Genomic DNA, 17,754 nt, shown 5'->3' on the forward strand with positions numbered 1-17,754 from the left:
GATCCTCTTGGGGGGAGGGGGTGTGGGGGGGGTTGGGGGGGGGGGGGGGCTCCTTGGGGTGTGCACCGCGGGCCGCTCCGGGTGTGTGCCAAGCTAGCAGTTCACGTCTCGCGCCCTTTTCAGCGTCCCAACAGGGGCATGGGCCCGAGCGCGGCGCGGGTGCATTTCAACCAGGCATGTGCGGTTGTCCTTTCGGCCCCCCCCCATCACCCATGCCCAGCTCACCAGCTCGAGCTCGTAGTCCACGGCGGCGCTGGGCACCCACTCGGCCTGCTTGCTTTCCTCCTGCCACACCTGGCCCCAGGGACGGCGGACGTCAGTGCCAGACACCACCACGGAGGAGGCACGGCCGTGGTAGCCCACGGGCAGGTGCAGCCTGGTGCAAGAGAGAGAGGCGATCGCGGCATGGTGACGGAGTGGCAGCTACGGAAAACAGTTCCCTGGGAGGTGATCCAAGCCTCGCTAGAGCTCCAGCGAAGACCGTCAGCTTTCCACCGTCATGCCCCTGTCCCCGGCGATCCACGGTGATTGCAGGGTGGGGGATTACATGCTTCCTGGCATGCATTCCTACGCATACCTAGCCCCTCTTTCCCCCTCCCACCCTACCAGTTGGGCTGCAGGGCGTTTGCCTTCCCCCGAAACATGGCGCCGACTGCAGTGGCATGCTCCCGCGACGCGTAAAAGTCGGTGTAGTTTGGGATGGTGGCAGGCAGGTGCATGGTGACCGCTGACTGCGCGAGGGAGGGTGTGAGGGTGATGCTACTCATTGCCGGGCCAGGGGTGCTGATTGCATCGCAGGTGCAGCCACGAAATCCCTTCACTGGCAGTCTCGGCATCATCACATGGTATGATAGCTCTTGCATGCAAAAATGTGCACATACGTCATCATTTGACCCCCCCCTCCCCACAGCACCGCTTACTGAAAGCCACACTCTCCACATCACACCAGCACACACCTGAGGGATGCAGCAGGAGGATTGCAGGTATGCGGAGTCGCGGAGGACGCCCTCCTGGGAGGATAGCAGGCGTGTGAGGATAGATCGCGCCTCCCGCCACGCCGGCTGGCCCATGCCCATGAATTCATTCAGCGTGGTCTGTGCACAGGGGTTGGCCAATGGATTCGAAAGCAGGAGCTTTGGGAGCAGCAAAGGGTGTCACTCAGGAGCCACACCAGCAGGAAGGGGACCTGATTGTCAGCATTCGCTGGCCGAGGGCCTTGAGCCGATGCTGACAGATTCCTTAAGCCCTTTAGATCCAGAATAATTCAACACGGCAAAACGTGCCTGTTGGAAGCAGGAGCTGGAGCCCAGCATGTGACCGGCCAGGAGGCCACTCCCGCTGAGGGCGGCCAGATCGATCACCAGGTCCCCAATGGCCACCCCCGGTCGGGGACGGGGATTATCAGCGGTACTGAAAATACCATATGGCAGGTTTTGGAGGGACCAGTCGCTGTCAGTCTGCACACTGACCCAGCTGGTCGCCATTGCGGGCTCCGAGACAGGCCGCGGGTGGCCGCGAGGGGAAGCCCTTTTCTTGAGTCAAACGGTGGCCACGAGGTTCAGACCAGGAGCAGTGGTGCCCAGTACACATATAGATCGGCGTTTGTATCCTGATGGGGTCCCAGATGCTGCGATGAATGCAATGACTGGCGCTCGTTTCGGATGGGTTTCCGACATTGGAGGCCTCGATCTCAGCTCAGCGCGCGCTCCTGCGGCAGGATCTGGCTGATCAGCCTTCCGCAAGCACTTGATATGGCCCCTTACCCGCCCTCACCCATCTCAGGCAAATGTGTCTCACCGCCGTTGATGACCATGACTTGGCCCTGGCCATCAGGAGCACGACCACAGCTCGCTGCTTTGCTGGCAATTGCGCTGCTTGTACCAGCTGCGATGGCCTTGTCACATGATGAATGACGAGCAGTGGCACAAGGGACATTTGAGTTATGAGAGGAAGGCAATGCTGAGAGGGGTAGTGGGTTCGCACGTGATATGGAGGGAGGGGCGCCTGCACTGCCAAGGTGCGCCCAAGATGGGGGGGAGAGAAGGGTGAACAGAGGTACGAACAACATGAATCTCCAGGCGCCCTCTGGATCTCAGAGCGTGGGCGGCTGGAACCCGCACCCCAGCCGCTCCAGACCCTCCAGGATGCCCCAGGCCCGGGATCCACGGGTCCGGATAACCCCCGGGGAGCGGCTGCGCTCCACCCACTCCAGCAGGTCTGGCTGGGCATTGGCGACCACGATGGCAGCGGGCGCCCCCTCCAGCATGTCCACCTTTTTGAGGGGGCGGGGGGCGGGGGAGGGGGGGCGCTTATGCTGGGTGGTACTCGGTATGGCGTCTGGCAGTTCATAGAAACACGCTTGGTAGCAGCACGCTGCCCATCGTGGCACAGTTGCACACGATGAGGGATAACCAATCCGTGTGACATGCACCCCCTAGGCACCCCCAGCCTCACATCGTTGCCGCTGTCGCCCGCCGCCACGATGTCCTCGTGCCTGAACCCCAGCGTCTCCGCCGCAAAGTCCATCGCCTGACGAATGTGTGGGAGAGGGGTAACGATGAGGCAAGGCGCCGGGACTTGGTTCTGAGCCGCGCCGCCAAGGTCCCTGGCCTGCATTCCCCCGGCCACTCACGTGGTCCCCCACCCTGACCTTGCTCTCCTCTGTTCAACCATCCTCTCTCCGCCCCACCCCTCAAACGACACACCCCACACAGGAATCACCACCCACCTGCCGCTTGCCGGCCGCCATCGGGACCAGGTCCAGGAACCTCCAGTCGCCGACGCCGCTGGCGACGAGGCGCAGCTGCACCCCATGCCTGGCCAGCCGCTCGCGCACGTCCTGCGCGACGCGCGCCAGCGCGCCCACGTGGACACCGCAGGTCACCTTGTGCTCGTTCTGCTCTGCGGGCGGGCGGAAGTGCATGGCGTCCCGCCCCACCGCTGCCAGCGCCGCGTAGGCCGCGTCACGCACGGCCTCCAGGTCCCAGCCGGCGTCCAGGCGCGGCGCGTGCCCCGGCGCGGCGCGCCAGGCGCCCTCGGCTCCCCGCTCGTACACGCGCGTGCCCACCGCCGACAGGAGCAGGTCGGGCTCCGGCAGCAGGCCGCGCTTGGCGCAGAGCAGGTCCTCGAACAGGCCCAGCGCGCGCCCCGTGTTGTACACCAGGCGCGCGCCGGCGGGCATGGCGCGCGCCAGCCACCAGTCGCGGAAGGCGGCGGTGGCTTCGTCGTCGCCCACCAGCGTGTCGTCCAGGTCGGTGACCAGGAGCAGGCGACGGGAGTGGGCCACGCTCTCCACCCGCCCGTGCTGCAGGCAGTACCGGCCGGGCGCGGCGATGGTGTAGTGCCCACCTGGTGGAGGGCATGAGGGGGCTCGGCGGGCGAGGGCGACGATCTGATGAGTAAAGATGAAGGGGGGCACACGAAAGTTTTGAAGACAAGGAAAGCATGCATGTGGTGCCCAGCCATGTGTGAGCACCTTCCCCGAGAGCCGAACAGACTTTTACCCAGCCGCTGCTCTGCGCACGACGACGGCCAACCCTCCCCCCCCACCAAGAAACACAACAACACATACCTTCCGTGGGCTTGTCCCATCCCGATGCCCCGTTTGTCATGACAAACTCCAGGAGGGGCGTCGGGGGATTGCCCTGGGCCGGCACGGGCAGGTTCAGGTGGTGCCAGGCACCAGCCCCAGACACCACGGGCTTGAGGCCCAGGGTCTGCCACTCCTGTCCAGCAATGGATCCATGCAGACTCGCGCCGGACCAGCCCGTGGAGTAGGCGAGCTCCACGCTGGGCTGGGGGGCAGCGGTCGATCGACGCAAGGGTTGCGGGTTTGCTGTCGCCTGGGGGCGCGGCCGGATGGTCTGGTTCTGAGATGAGGGGTGGGAGTGGGGAACTCTGAGTACAAGCATGTTTCAAGGCCATGTAAATCAATGCAGGAGGTTGCTGATTCCCCCGATTCATGGCAATCCCACCTTGGGTGCCTGGTTAGGGACAGGGTTGTCTGCGCGCGGTGGGCCCGCGGCCGAGCACACCAGGCGCAGCGACACCATGGTGCCTCGTGATGCACCTTATAATGCCTGCAGTCTTGGCCCTGTACTCTCAAGGCCACGACGCATGCGCGATGAGCGTACGGGTTGGGGGTGAGAGAGGGCGTGCAGTGCATGCTCTGCCCTGTGCCCACGTGCTGCTCACACTGATCTTCGGCGAGAGTACCAGTTCCGGCATCGTCTAGTCTTGGAACTGGACGTTTTCCAAAGCTCAGTTTACATGCCCAGCTTGTGGGGTAGAGGATGGCACACGGGGCGTGCATAGGGATTGGGCACTCTAAGTAAGCCTGTTTACAACACCATCCTGATGTGCTCTTCAGGGTTTGAAACTGCCATGCGTCCGGTCTTACACGAGAGTTGTCACATGGAGCAGAAGATACGTTCAGAGGGTGCGCTGTGGCACCACGGTGACACGGCAGCACTGGCGACCTCACTCAGCCACGCCAACGTCGGCGGCTCGGACGGCTCTCTCATGCAGCATGTATCCTTTCTGTTGATGGCATGGGGTGCAGAGAGAAAGGATGGGATGGGTTGCGGATGCTGTGGCCCCATTACCTCTCCTCGGTTGTGTACAAGAGTGGCAAAATTCTGGTGCCTCTTACTGTGCCCAACTTTTTGACAGCTTCCCTCACGGATACCAGGTCCTGCAAAAACACACCCTTCCCCTTCTCCTCAGGCAACCATGCCCCGTGCCCTCCTTTCCCCGCCCCCCCCCCCCCCACCACACACACCTTAATGACGTGGGCCACATGCCCAGACTTGACCCCGGAGTTGGGCACACGGAACATGGCGTTGTGAAGGTTGGGGTCGAAGGGCTCGCCCTGGGGATCATACTTCCTCACACCCTCCTTCTCCAGCAGCTGTGCAGGGAGGGGTGTGCATGGGTGAGAAGGCATCACAGGGAGCTCAAATATTGCAGGATGTCTGCAACCATGTCAACAGCCCCGCGCCCCACTACACAAACACATGTTACCTTGAGCATGATGCTCTCCGTCATGACCACTCCATCCCGAAGCCGCTTCAGGAGGGTGAGCGCCCTCTCCACATCGACGTCCTCACCCCCTTCCAGCTCCTTCTCAGGAACAGACCCTATTGCCAGATCCAGGTTATCAGCCACCTCGATGAAGGACTTCACCACTCCCTGCAATCATGTGTGGACAAGGATTCGGCATGCTTCAGGGTGCAGTCCCAGTGCACGCACACCATCCAGCGGTGGACGTGGGGCAAGGCGATACCATTCCTCATACCCCAGACCTGCCTCCCTTCCACACACCTGGACGGCAAACTGCTTGGTGTCGGCAATCTGTCGGGCCGTCCGTTCTCGCAGATTCTGCATGTCTGCCAGTGTCCTTACCAGCCGGTCCTTGGATTCTGCAGCCTCCTTCTGAGCGAGTTCCAGCTGCTCCTTGGCGGCTTGCAGTGCCTGCTTCAGCTCGTCTGGAGTGAGATCGGATGCAGCGGCCTCTGTGGCGGGCTCACCAGCAGACGCGGCGGCAGGCTCGGTGCCTGCGGCTGCGCTGGTCCCTCCTTCCTTGGCCGTCTCGGGAGGAGAGCTGGAAGGCCACCAGGATGCACGAGTGGACGATGCGAACGCCCTGAACGTGGTAGGCTGCATGATTTGGGGGGGGGCAGGATTGAAGCGTGCCTGTGTGGCCATGCATGAGACTTGTGCGATGACTTGACAGAGAGTGCGAGAAGGTATAGATGGGATGTGGGCAGTCCAGACTCAACAGGACTTTCTTCGACTCACCTGGTATGTCAATTTAGACCCAGAAGCCTGCTCCCGAAGCAGAGCGCGCCCGACCAAGGTAAGTGACCGCAACGCGCGTGCCATCCCGGCGAAACGTGGGTCACACACCCAAAGACGAATGTTCACGGATTGATTCGAGCAGCTGAATGCGATTTGATGATAAATCAGAGATGTAGTAATTACATGCAAGGTTGGCATGCATCGGAGGAAGAGTTTTCTCGGCCCAGAACGACCACACCAGGAGATGCAACATCGGCTGAAGGCGCGCTAAACCAGCTTGGTGCCGCTCTCCTCCTGCACATCGGACAGGCTACTCACTTCTCCTCGTAATCGAATCCTGTGGACACCAGAATACGCTTGGACTTGGAAGGCACCGGAGAGTGGACAGCCAGGGCTTGGTCCCGCTGAAGGGCGGGAGGTTGGGTGATGTATCTCTACAACCTGACCCTCAGCCGGGCCTCGGCCATCACGGTACGGTGAATCGTTGATACTTGGACATTGCATAAATTGCTCGCTGCAGGTTGGAACATGCCCCGCTGATTTCACACATTGAAAACACGTCGCCTGCGCTGTCGTGCACCCTGGTTCCCACCCACCCACGCATCCGTCTTGCAGAGTGCCATCTATGGGAACTTCTCTGCCCCCAAGCTCCAAGAAATCATCGTTTCACGGGGCAAGGTCCTGGAGCTGCTGCGACCAGACGAGAATGGGCGCATGCAGACCATCTGCAGCACTGAGGTGTTTGGCCTGATCAGAGCCATCCAGCCCTTCAGGTGTGAGAACTCGTGGGTCCATCTGTTGCTTGTATCGTGTTGATTCCAGGGGCGAGCCTGTGCTTGGGTGCAGCAGGGCAATCATGTGGCCATTGGACAACAGCGGCTGATGCCTTGCCCCCGTGGATGCCCCCCACAGATTCCCGGGCGCGCAGCAGGACTACGTGATCTGCGGCTCCGACTCGGGCCGCATCATCATCCTCCAGTTCTCCAAGGAAAAGAATGCCTTTGTCAAGATCCACCAGGAAACGTTCGGGAAGAGTGGAGCCAGGTGGGCAGGTGGTGCCTGAATGAGGGGACTGGATGTGGACAGCCGAACAACCATCCTCAGCAAGGGGCTTTCATAAACATACACCTGGCCCGCCCTCCGGAAACCCCACCCCCAGGCGCATCGTCCCCGGCGAGCACCTGGCCGTGGACCCCAAGGGCCGCGCCTGCCTCATCGGCGCCCTGGAGAAGCAGAAGTTCGTGTACGTGCTGAATCGCGACAATGAGGCGCGGCTGACCATCAGCAGCCCCCTGGAGGCGCACCGGGGTCAAACCCTTGTCTACAGCGTCGTGGGGTTGGACATGGGCTTCGACAACCCCATCTTCGCCGCCATAGAGCTGGACTACACCGACGTCGACCAGGTGTGGGGGATGGGTGCGAGGGGTAGAAGGGGCCCAGGGCTGGGGTGTACGGAGTCGGGGGGAAGGGTCCTGCTGTCATGGCGCTTGAGCAGGGCGGCGTAGGGAGTTCTTGTGAGATGTGACGCGGCCCGTGCTGGGCCCCGATGGAGGGTTCGGAGCACGTCCACTCTCAGCTGCGAGGGCCCTCCACCCCCATCCTCACCCGAATCCCCCAGGACCCGACGGGCGAGGCGGCCTCCGAGGCCCAGAAGCACCTCACCCTGTATGAGCTGGACCTGGGGCTGAACCACGTGGTGCGCAAGCAGAGCGACCCCATCGACAACGGTGCAAACATGCTGGTCCCCATTCCCGGCGGCGGCGACGGCCCAGGTTGGAAGGGCAGCTGGGGGGTGTTTTGTGGGTGGGCGGGTGCTCTCATGGGTGACGCGCCGTAGCGGTCCTGGGAAGAGGCGCCCGGAAGATGAAGAAATACGCTGCTCGCAGCGACTGCATGATGCCAGCCCACCCCAGAAGGCCCACCAACATATCCGTTGAGCGCTACCAATCTCCCTGACCACGCGTCCAGGGGGCGTCATTGTGTGCGCTGAGAACTTTGTCATCTACCGGGCGGTGGAGGGGCGGGAGCTGCGGGCCGTCATCCCACGCCGGTCCTCCCTCCCCGGTGAGAAGTCGGTGCTCATCGTTTCAGCGGCCACGCACAAGCAGAAGAACCTCTTCTTTGTCCTCCTCCAGGTGGGCAGGGCGCGGGCGAGGGGGTTTCAGGGTGAGGGTGACGATGGTGGGCCGGCAAGGGATGGGGGGCAGTGCGGCACCCATCACCTGGTACATGGGATGGCATGGATGGCGGCGCCCTTCCCTTTGTGGATGGGGGTGATGCTGGTGCAGTACTCCGGCCTCCCAGCACCATCACTACAGGCTGGGGTTGTTTAAAGTGGCGGGCTTCAGCCCTCCTCCCATCGCACTCAGAGGCTGGGGAGAGGCCTGATCCTTCTCTAGACAAGGTCTGGGTCCTTTCCCTGCCCCATCAGCCTCTTCACAACCTCTCACACCCCCTCCAACCCTCACTTTCCTGTGCGCGCAGAGCGAGTATGGCGACCTGTACAAGCTGACGCTCGACTACGAGGGCGAGATTGTTCGGGACATGCACGTCAAGTACTTTGACACCATCCCCCCGGCCTCCTCCATCTGCGTCATGCGCAAGGGCTTCCTGTTTGCCGCCTCGGAGCTGGGGGACCATGCGCTGTACCAGTTCCAGGCGAGGAGGGGTTGGACATGCTGATCGTCGAGTTGCATGGCTAGGGCTGCACATTCGTGGATTCGCAGGGGTGGGTGGGTGGAATCAGGCCTAAATGCAAAGGCACCGAGCCCGTCCACCGGACGTGATGCGAGTGCGCACAAGAGCAGCGTGTGGGACAGCGGTGTAAACCCCTGGCACCCCTCCATGCCCCTCCATGCAGGGCTTGGGCGATGACGATGCGGTGGTGTCCAGTGCGTCCAGCCTCACGGAGACGGAGGAGGGTTTCCAGCCAGGTGTGTCTTTGGGTGTGTTTCTACTCCAACGGTGCAGGGAGGTGGAGCCATGCCCAAACTGGCAGGGCCATTTGCCGGGGGCCGATCCATGAAGTGTGCCCCCGGGCTCTGGGCGCTTCCCACCGCTGGTCGGGGAGTGACACGGCAACATGCGGTGCTGGCAAACCTTCATGCATCACCAGTATGCATTCAAGCAAGCCTGCACAGGCAATCGGTTTGCCTGCATGTCAGCAGCATAGACTTGTACAACCCTTGCCCAAAATATCCATTAGGGTGGTTGCAAGCTTCCAGACTACCCTCCCCCCCACCCCACCCCGCCCCCTCCAAAAACACCCTCCTCCCACCATGGCAGTGTTCTTCGATCCCCGACCACTGACCAACCTGGACCCCATTGATAGTTTGGAGTCTCTGGCTCCCATCCTGGACCTCAAGGTGAGTGCTGCCCCTGGAGGGGATGGGGGAGATGTCCGCGAGGAGCTGAGGACCACTGGGTGCACCGACCATGGTCTTGCTACCCTCGGCGTCACCTTGCACGCCACCTTGGGCCATCCGGTGTTCGTCCCAGATGCTCATCGGGATGTAATGCGGCTTGCCTCTCCCATCCCCCTGCACTCTTCCAATGATCCCTGTCATAGACCCAACACAATTCTCCCCTTCTCACCCTCCCGCTCATCAGCTGGCCAACCTGGCGAACGAGGAGATCCCGCAGCTGTACGCCGCCTGCGGGCGCGGATGCCGCAGCAGCCTGCGGGTCCTGCGCCCCGGCCTGGGCATTGCAGAGATGGCCGTGTCCCCCCTGCCTGGCAATCCCACAGCAGGTAGGGGTTTATGGTTCTTTTGGGGTGGGGCCACAAGGCCGTTCGAATGTCCCATACTGCTCCCCTTCTCACCCTAAGTCACACCTGCACCAACTTCTCCCTCAACCAACGCACCTCCGCCTCCCCGTCCACGCTCCCCCTTCCTACCCAAACCAACTCCCTCCACAAACGTGACACCACAGTGTGGACGGTGCGCCGCTCTCAGGCTGCGGAGTACGACGCGTACATCGTGGTGTCCTTTGCCAACGCCACGCTGGTCATGTCCATCGGCGAGACGGTGGAGGAGGTGTCGGACAGCGGGCTGGCGGGCGGCCTCGCCACGCTGGGCGTGCAGCTGCTGGCCGACGATAGCCTGCTGCAGGTGCACGCGGGCGGCCTGCGCCACGTCCGCCCCGACGGCCGCGTGAACGAGTGGCGCGCGCCGGGGTCGCGGCGCGTGGCCCGCGCCGCGACCAACGCGCGCCAGGTGGCGCTGGCCCTGGCGGGGGGCGACCTGCTCCTCTTCGAGCTGAATGCGCAGGGGCAGCTGGTGGAGAGCGAGAAGCGGCCGCTGGGCGGCGAAGTCTCCGCGCTGGGCCTGGCCCCGCTGGAGGCGGGGCGCGCGCGCGCCCCGCTGCTGGCCGCCGGGCTGGTGGACGGCACGCTGCGCGTGCTGGGCCTGGACCCGGCCGACCCGCTGCGCGCGCTGGCCACGCAGGCCCTGGGCGCCGCGCCGGAGTCGCTACTGCTGGCCGCCTCGCCCGGCGGCGGGCTCACCCTCGCCGTTGGCCTGGCCACGGGCCTGCTCCTGCGCACCGAGGTGGACCCCGTCACCGGCGCCCTCAGCGACACGCGCTCCCGCTTCCTGGGCACGCGCGCGCCGCGCCTGTTCCGCGTCGCCCTGGGCGGCGCGCCCGCCATGCTGGCCCTCTCCTCCCGCCCCTGGCTGGGGTACGCGGACCAGGGGCGCTTCGCACTCGTCCCCGGGTCGCACGCCGCGCTGGACTGGGCCGCGCCCTTCGCCTCCGAGCAGTGCCCCGAGGGGTTTGTGGCCGTCGCGGGGGGGCAGCTCCGCGTGCTGGCCGTCGAGCGCCTGGGCCAGCGCTTCGACCAGAGGGCGGTGCGCCTGCGCTACACGCCACGCGAACTCCTCATCCACCCAGACCACAAGGTGCTTGGGGTGTTTTTGTTATGAGTCCCGGGGGGGGGGGAGGGGGCTGAGGGGAAGCAGGCAAGAATGCCGGTAAGCCATCTGCGCTGGCTCGGCATCGGCTGGAGCGTGCCGGCCATGTGGCCTGGGTGTGGAGCGCTGTGCGCGAGGTGTCCATACTCGGGCACACGCGCTTCCCTCACGGGACCCGGGATCGGGCCCTCCTCAATTGCTCCTCATCCAATCGGAGCTCTTCACCCCACCGACCTGATCCATCCCCTCCCCAATGATCACCATCCCAGCTGCTCATCACGGTCGAGGCTGACCAGGGGGTGGTCCCGCTGAGAGAGCAGGAGGGGCTGGCGGAGGGGGCGCTGGCCGTGCCCGAGGCCGCCGCGGAGCTCGGCCCGCCCCCGCTGCCGGACGGCGGGGCCGCGGCCGAGCCCGGGCCGTCCGACGTGCAGTTCCACGCCGTCGGGCTCGAGGCGGGGGAGGAAAGCGCCGCGGCGCTGGACCAGGTGGGGTGCCCGACGGGCCTGCCGGGGCGCTGGGGCTCATGCGTGAGGGTGGTAGACCCGCTGGCCCTGGCCACCACCGACTGCGTGGAGCTTGGGGGGAACGAGGCCGCGCTATGCGCCGCGCTGGTCGGCTTCGAGGGCGAGGACGCGCTGGTGCTGGCCGTGGGCGTGGCGCGAGGCCTGTCCTTCTATCCCAAGCAGTCGGAAGGTGCGGTGTATTTAAAGTTGGTTGTTTTTGGGGGGGGGGGCTGGTGGCTGGGGGAGAGGATGTCAGCGGGGGGGACATGAGAGATCAGAAGGTGGCATACAAGGAGAGACACCAGGGCCGGGGTGGGGAGCGGCGGCGGCGACGAGGACAGGCGACCAGCCCAGTGGCGGGGCCTGCCGCTTTGGCAGCGTGCATGGCACTCCAATAGTCGGACACCGTCGACTGGCCTTGCAGTGTTACTTTGGTCACGCCTGGATCCCGCTTGCCAGGCCGCTCATCCCTCCACCGCATCACCCCGTCTCCTTGCACAACTCCCCACATCCCAGGCGGCGCCATCCACATCTACCGCTTCGGCCCTGGGGGCCGGGCACTGGAGCTGGTGCACACCACACCCCTCGACGACATCCCTCGGGCCATGGTGGCCTTCCGGGGGCGGCTGTTGGCAGGGGTGGGGGCCTCCGTCCGCCTCTACGATCTGGGTGAGTGTGAAAACTGAGGCGTGGGGGGCGTGTCATGTAGGGGTGGGCTCAACCGTTTGCGGGTTATGCTACCAGCTGCAGTCGATGACTAGCTCACATCGGATCGCCACCATGCCGTGCCCAGGCAAGAAGCGCCTGCTGCGCAAGAGCGAATACCGGAAGCTTCCCACGGCGGTGGCAAAGCTGGCAGTCAACGGCAACCGCGTGTATGTGGGGGACGCCAGCCAGTCGTTCCTGTACCTCAAGTGGGTGATGAGGGAGGGCCTGTGGGGTTTTGTCTGTGCAGCCAGGGGTAGGCCAATGTCCCATGAGGGTTGCGGCTGGATTTGAGAATGGATGTATGCTTGGGGGAGGGATGGCTACAAGCCAGGCTGCCCACGTGAGCCTCAGGCGCATCTCCTGGCTGAGGCAGCCCCAGTGAAGACCTCCACAATGTACCCAGCCTCTGGCTCCGATGGTGCAGTTGACACCAGCCTCATCAATCTCCCCACCCCACCCCACCCACACCTCAACTCTGACAGGTACAAGAAGTCCGACAACAGCTTCTACGTCTTTGCCGATGACACGGTGCCGCGATCCATCACCGCCGCCCTGAACCTCGACTACGACACGATGGCGGGGGCAGATCGCTTCGGCAACCTGCACATCTCGCGCCTGCCGCCGGAGCTCTCCGCCCAGGTGCCGGCGTGGCTGCAGGCGGGGGGGACCAAGCAGGGAGGGGAGGGGACGAGCCGGCCGTCGGGATGCAGACTCCTTTTCCCTGATCTCGCTCGGCATCGCACGTGGCAATGCAGGGGGTGCGTGAGTTTGCATCTTCCATCGATCCAGCCCCTTCACCACTCCTCAGGTGGAGGAGGACCCCACGGGCGGCAAGTTTGCGGGGCAGAGCGGGGTGCTGGGCGGCGCGTCCAACAAGCTGGACTCCATCATCAATTTCCATGTGAGGCAGTGGGTGTGAAGTGACTCCCGGGGTGGTGGGGAGGTGCAGTCAAAGCATCACCTGTGTGGAAGGCGCTTGGGGCGCCTGTGGATGCCGGCGGGCCCAAGAGGTCTTGGATGCGTGGATGCCTCAGCCACTGCATGCCTGGTGGGGTGTCTGTGTGCAGGGGATGCACCCTCTGGCTGCACGGGGCCTCGACCCCTCCTGTGCCCCATTCGATGAATGCCACGCCTCACTCCTGCGGACACTCACCGCTCTCCTACCTCCTTTTTAACCCCCAGGTGGGGGAGACGGTGACGGCGCTGCAGCGTGGAACGCTGCAGCCGGGGGGCCGGGAAGTGCTCATCTACTCCACAATCCTGGGTGGCCTGGGCACCCTGTTCCCCTTTGCCAGCCGCGAGGACCTCGACTTCTTCCAGCACCTGGAGCTGCACATGCGGGCGGAGGCCCCGCCGCTACTGGGCCGCGACCACCTTGCCTTCAGGTGCGGATGCCTGGGAGCAGAGTTGCTGCAGAGCCTGGGGCTGCAGCAGGGTCCCAAGGCTGCTCCCTGCCACAGCCCGGGCCGCTGTGCCCTGTCTCTTGTGAGAGAGGTGCCCCGTCGCGCCCAGTGCACGGGGTGTATCATGCCAGTTCACCAGCTCCCGACCGCCCGCTGTCCAGGTCCGCCTACTTCCCTGTCAAGTCGGTGGTGGACGGGGACATCTGCGAGCAATTTGCACAGCTGCCCATCGACAAGCAGCGGCAGGTGGGCGGGATGAGGGGAAGGTGGGGGCGTCAGGGTCCTGATCAGGGCCGGGAGTGTGAGTGGCAAGGGCGCATGGACTGGCCTGTGCCGCCTGCGACAGGGACCTTGCAGGCACCAGGTGTCGTGTCAGGCATTGCTCAGGCTCACCACCCAGCCCTGCCCTCAGATCGCGAGCGAGCTGGATCGCAGCCCAGGGGAAGTGCTCAAGAAGCTGGAGGATGTGCGAAACCGCATAATCTGACCCATGCTCCTGTCTGTTGGGCACCCAATTTGTGATGTTACAGAGATCTCACAGCCACTTTGTTGCAAAGCTGGGGTTTGGTGAGAGAATGCAAGGTCTCCGACCACGAAAAGAATCGCCGACCAGTGTCATCGCCGGCACATGGGCTCAGGCGTCAGAAGGATGTGGCAGGGGGGTCTGGGACATCGAGGGACAGGTACCAACCTCTCCCTGGGCTGCATCGGCTCCAACAAAGAGGTTTACCAGCATAGTCATCCCTTACCCCAGCCCTACACTCGATCGTCCACTCCAGACAGCTTGCCCTCCACCAGGTCTGTGTAGGGCAGCTTGCGCGCATCCTCCACCACAGCCTCCGCCCCGGCAAAGCCCTGGGACGCGGTCTGGTGGGTGTAGGTGATCACGCACCGCATGCCGGCCCTGAGGGCAGCCTCCAGGCCGATGGCGCTGTCTTCGATGACCAGGCAGGCGCTTGGATCCACACCCAGCTTCTCCGCAGCCTCCTGCGGGGACCAGGGAGGAGAGCGGTTGGGTTGGCAGGCATTCTCATGGGAAACCACCTGGGTGCAGGAGGTTTGCAGCTGATTATGATGAACAGCGCACGCTCAACGCCATACAATGCCCCCTACCTAAGGCCACACACACCTTGTAGATTGCAGGGTTGGGTTTCTTCTCAGCAACATCGTCGCCAGCAAGGAAGGCGTCGAGGGAGAAGAACCTGTCCTCCCCCAACACATTTTGCAGGGCGTACTGGACCGCAATCTTGGTGCTCGCAGAGCACACAGCGACCTTGAGACCGTCCTTTCTTGCTGCGTCAAACAGCTCAACCACGCCCGGCCTCGGGTCGATGGGTTGATTGCCTGGCAGGGGGGGGGGAGTGTGGGCGCATGTTGCGGATGTAGCGGCGGGCTCGTGCAGTGTATGAGGCCGGGCTTGTGCAGTTCATAGGTAAGGTAGCCTCAGAGCACAACTTATGATGAGCGACATATCGCCGAAGCCCTCCCTACCCTTGGCCCCCCAAGACCCTCGCAATGAAGAACAAACGGCTCCCGCTCTCAGCGGCCAGGCCACTCACCGACAATGTCCTTGTAGGCCTCCGTCTTGTGATCTTGCAGTGCATCTATGAGTGCCTGCTTGCCGGCGTCAGTAGCAGGAGGACTCGAGAAATCATCTTGGGTGGAGGCTGGCCATCCCTCTTGTTCTACGCAATTGTTATGGGGGGCCAACCAAGTATGAGAGCGACGGCTCCAAATGTTCCTTTCACGATCAAGAAGAATGATCTGCTAGACTTACCTTGCTAGGGAGGCATTGGGACTCGCGATCACTAGTTCCCAAAAATCAGGCCCCACAAGCACAGGTACAGGGAAGGAAGACACTCAAGCCCTGCAGCTGAGAGACGCCGCCACCATGGCCAATGAGCTCACCAAAGTAGTACCGCATCTTATGCTTCCCTCCACCAATCTTATTCTGCAGCATCTCGTAGAATGGTTCGCTCCATTGTACCGCATCCTCGGAGTGGCCCTCGATGCGAAGTCCAAAGTCACGAAAAGTCGCATTGTATGCCTGGAGGTGGATGCCCTCGCTCTCAATGATGACCCCTGGTACGGGTGGTCGGAGGGCCAGATTGGTTTGGGAAGAAGATGTGCATCATGACTCAACGCGCGCAGAGTACTTCAACCCACCCTCCGCGCACCATCACAATCAAATATCAGCGCATCCGCCTTTTTGGCGCTCCGGGCTTGCATCTGAGGCCTGGTTAGCCTTGTCAAGTTGGCAGTTCTTGCTGGACTCCTGCATTGCGCACAGCACGGACCCACTTGGGGGGCTAGGTGGTGGAAATCAGGTCACATGGCCCATGTCCTCAGCGCACTATTTTTGCCAGGAATCTTTGCCAAATCATGTTCATGTGCTCTTTTTAAGGAGTAAGGCCTTCCATCGCTACCTGTGCTCACCTCATCATCCATGTATGAGCTGTGGAGGTTCGACCTCGACCCATGCTCTGTCCGCATCCCGCCCCATGCCATGCCTTTGCGTGCATAGTGACGCCTGTTTGGGAGCTGACACCGCATGGCAAGGTCCTAGCCATGTTTGCGATGACCGTATCGGGACAATATGTGCTGTATTCGATCCAGCTAGAAATGGCCAGATGATGGAGCAATCCACTCCACCCACCCAGCTAGACTTTCCACCTGAACAATTTCTCCGCAGATTCTTAACCTCCGAAAACATACTTCGCATCGCGGGCCCCGGCAGCCATCCAGAGTGGCCCCAAGGCAGTGCTCGAGTGCCGGAGCGGTACTCGACAGCCCATCTTCGTCCTCCCCTGCACCTTGAGATGGCATGGTCCAGCCGCGGGCCACCAGTGGTCGCCAGGCGCTCCGCTTGAGTGTCCATTGAATACGCGATCATCCTGCCCTCCCGCAGCGCCCAGGATAGCTCAATAATCTGGAGAACACGCCAAGAGGCGGAGTCCGAATGGCTGATCTGCCATTGGACGTCCATGTGCCAAACTCGTCTGCCGGGACGCCCTCGACAACAGCGTCGCTGGTGCTCGGCGGCTCCTCTCTGACGCATTCCGCGTCCCTCACCTCCGAGGATGGGGATGTGAACCTCGTAATGGTGCGTGGTTTAGTATTTGTTAGGCGTTCGGATGAGATTTTGCCCAGGGCACCGTCCTCCCGTGTGCGACCTCTTGTCCTCAGGCAGGCACCCCCGCGCCGGCTCCTCACTTGAGAGGTCGTCCCTAGGGGCGGCGAACGGCACATGATCCTTCGAACTTCACCCAGCCCCGTGTACCCTTCTTCGTCGCAGAGCCGGGAGGACCGGCAGCGGCTGGGGGATGCCATTGAGGATGGGGCGCTGAGTGCCTTTCCCATTCAGCCCCTGAGCGTGGGAAGCCATGGCGCGACGCGGGTCTCCTTCCATCCCACAGGCGACCCCAACACGACCGAGGTGACGGTGCGGCATGCCTTCACCGCCCGCTTTGCAGAGGGCCAGAACTTTGCCAACGAAGGTGGGCGCCATGGATCAGTCGGGGCTGGTGTCTGGGAGTGCAGGGTGGGCGTGGCGTCGAGAGCCAACGCCTGCGATGGGGCCTCATGCTGAGGCTCACTCGACCTCTGCTGGCGTCTCATGAGCTCCCTCTGTGAGAAGCGTCGCCGACGGCTCGCACCCTGATTGCGAGACTCCTCATGCTCCGTCCTGGAACGTCTCAAGCCCTCCAAACCAGGCTATCAGACCCCTGCCCCCGCCCCCGCCCCCCTCCCCCTCTCGCAGGCCAGTACAATGCGGACGATGGCCCACCCTTGCCCCCGCCCTCGGCCCGGTCCTCCAGCAGCCTGCTGGATACCCCACCCGACCTGCCGGGGCTGGAGTCGCTGGTGCTCCACCCCCGCACCATGACCTTCCGGAAGAACCTGGCGCACCTGAAGCCCGCGCTGCCACGTGTACCGCTGCCTGTCGACCCTCTGCCGCAGCGCCACCCACTGGAGCTCGACCCCAAGCACGTGCTGGTGGGGCCCCGCATTGCCGTGGGCGGCTTCAGCGAGGTCTTCATCTGCAAGTACCAGGGCAGCCTGGCGGCGGCCAAGCTGCTGCTCAACCTGTCGCCCAAGGGGCGCGATGCTTTCCTCCGCGAGGTGGATGTGCTGGCCACGCTGCGCCACCCCAACCTCCTCCTCTTCCAGGGCTTTGTGCTGTCACCCTACCTTGGCATCGTCACAGAGTGAGTTGTCGTAATGTGGAGGGTCGGGTGGTGGAGGGTGGATGATCTCGACTGGAGACCTGCTGACCGAGAAGGATGATGCCCTTGCTGAGCGTGCAGATGGGTCGAGCAGGGGCATGCAAGCATGGCCTGCCCCTCAGGGTCACCTCTGTCCACCTCCCCTCGCTCTACAATCTCCAGTCCACTACCACCTTCATTCCCCCTCCTCCCCCCCATCCTC

General features: G+C 63.3%; 7 protein-coding genes across 7 annotated transcripts in view; 4 read left to right on the forward strand and 3 right to left on the reverse strand.

Moving 5' to 3' along the window:
- The window catches only part of F751_0890 (Fumarylacetoacetase), a gene marked incomplete at both ends in the record, with an annotated part of 2,977 nt that extends 1,907 nt beyond the window's left edge, over window positions 1–1,070 (reverse strand). Inside the window, 3 exons of the mRNA XM_011399943.1 lie at window positions 226–376; window positions 607–731; window positions 957–1,070. Coding sequence (XP_011398245.1) covers window positions 226–376; window positions 607–731; window positions 957–1,070 — 390 coding nt within the window. The remainder of the gene's footprint in view (window positions 1–225; window positions 377–606; window positions 732–956) is intronic.
- Window positions 1,071–2,092: 1,022 nt separating this feature from the next.
- F751_0891 (Protein GrpE) lies at window positions 2,093–5,385 on the reverse strand (the record flags this gene model as incomplete). Its single annotated transcript, XM_011399944.1, has 8 exons — window positions 2,093–2,272; window positions 2,455–2,529; window positions 2,729–2,974; window positions 3,068–3,348; window positions 3,572–3,869; window positions 4,781–4,909; window positions 5,023–5,190; window positions 5,323–5,385. The coding sequence occupies 8 exons, from the start codon at window positions 5,383–5,385 to the stop codon at window positions 2,093–2,095; spliced, it is 1,440 nt and encodes a 479-aa protein (XP_011398246.1).
- On the forward strand, window positions 5,199–5,495 carry F751_0892 (hypothetical protein; the record flags this gene model as incomplete). The annotated part of the gene is made up of 1 exon (XM_011399945.1): window positions 5,199–5,495. The coding sequence occupies one exon, from the start codon at window positions 5,199–5,201 to the stop codon at window positions 5,493–5,495; it is 297 nt and encodes a 98-aa protein (XP_011398247.1).
- A 730-nt stretch (window positions 5,496–6,225) lies between these two features.
- F751_0893 (Splicing factor 3B subunit 3) lies at window positions 6,226–13,813 on the forward strand (the record flags this gene model as incomplete). The annotated part of the gene is made up of 20 exons (XM_011399946.1): window positions 6,226–6,270; window positions 6,415–6,572; window positions 6,712–6,843; window positions 6,959–7,202; window positions 7,418–7,571; window positions 7,768–7,934; window positions 8,284–8,467; window positions 9,085–9,164; window positions 9,409–9,550; window positions 9,733–9,935; window positions 10,017–10,112; window positions 10,248–10,700; window positions 11,144–11,405; window positions 11,732–11,884; window positions 12,009–12,129; window positions 12,406–12,562; window positions 12,732–12,824; window positions 13,106–13,308; window positions 13,488–13,572; window positions 13,739–13,813. The coding sequence occupies 20 exons, from the start codon at window positions 6,226–6,228 to the stop codon at window positions 13,811–13,813; spliced, it is 3,207 nt and encodes a 1,068-aa protein (XP_011398248.1).
- Window positions 13,814–14,082: 269 nt separating this feature from the next.
- F751_0894 (Protein CbbY) lies at window positions 14,083–15,555 on the reverse strand (the record flags this gene model as incomplete). The annotated part of the gene is made up of 5 exons (XM_011399947.1): window positions 14,083–14,313; window positions 14,456–14,670; window positions 14,886–15,011; window positions 15,235–15,408; window positions 15,504–15,555. 5 exons carry the CDS (start codon window positions 15,553–15,555, stop codon window positions 14,083–14,085), a joined length of 798 nt encoding a protein of 265 aa, XP_011398249.1.
- F751_0895 (hypothetical protein) lies at window positions 15,218–15,463 on the forward strand (the record flags this gene model as incomplete). The annotated part of the gene is made up of 1 exon (XM_011399948.1): window positions 15,218–15,463. The coding sequence occupies one exon, from the start codon at window positions 15,218–15,220 to the stop codon at window positions 15,461–15,463; it is 246 nt and encodes an 81-aa protein (XP_011398250.1).
- Window positions 15,556–16,573: 1,018 nt separating the features above from the next.
- F751_0896 (Ubiquinone biosynthesis protein COQ4-like protein, mitochondrial) overlaps window positions 16,574–17,754 on the forward strand; it is a gene marked incomplete at both ends in the record, with an annotated part of 5,221 nt that continues 4,040 nt past the window's right edge. Inside the window, 2 exons of the mRNA XM_011399949.1 lie at window positions 16,574–16,823; window positions 17,087–17,534. Coding sequence (XP_011398251.1) covers window positions 16,574–16,823; window positions 17,087–17,534 — 698 coding nt within the window. The remainder of the gene's footprint in view (window positions 16,824–17,086; window positions 17,535–17,754) is intronic.

The sequence above is a fragment of the Auxenochlorella protothecoides genome (genome assembly GCF_000733215.1).
Source record: "Auxenochlorella protothecoides strain 0710 unplaced genomic scaffold scaffold118, whole genome shotgun sequence".
NCBI classification, from domain to species: Eukaryota; Viridiplantae; Chlorophyta; class Trebouxiophyceae; order Chlorellales; family Chlorellaceae; genus Auxenochlorella; species Auxenochlorella protothecoides.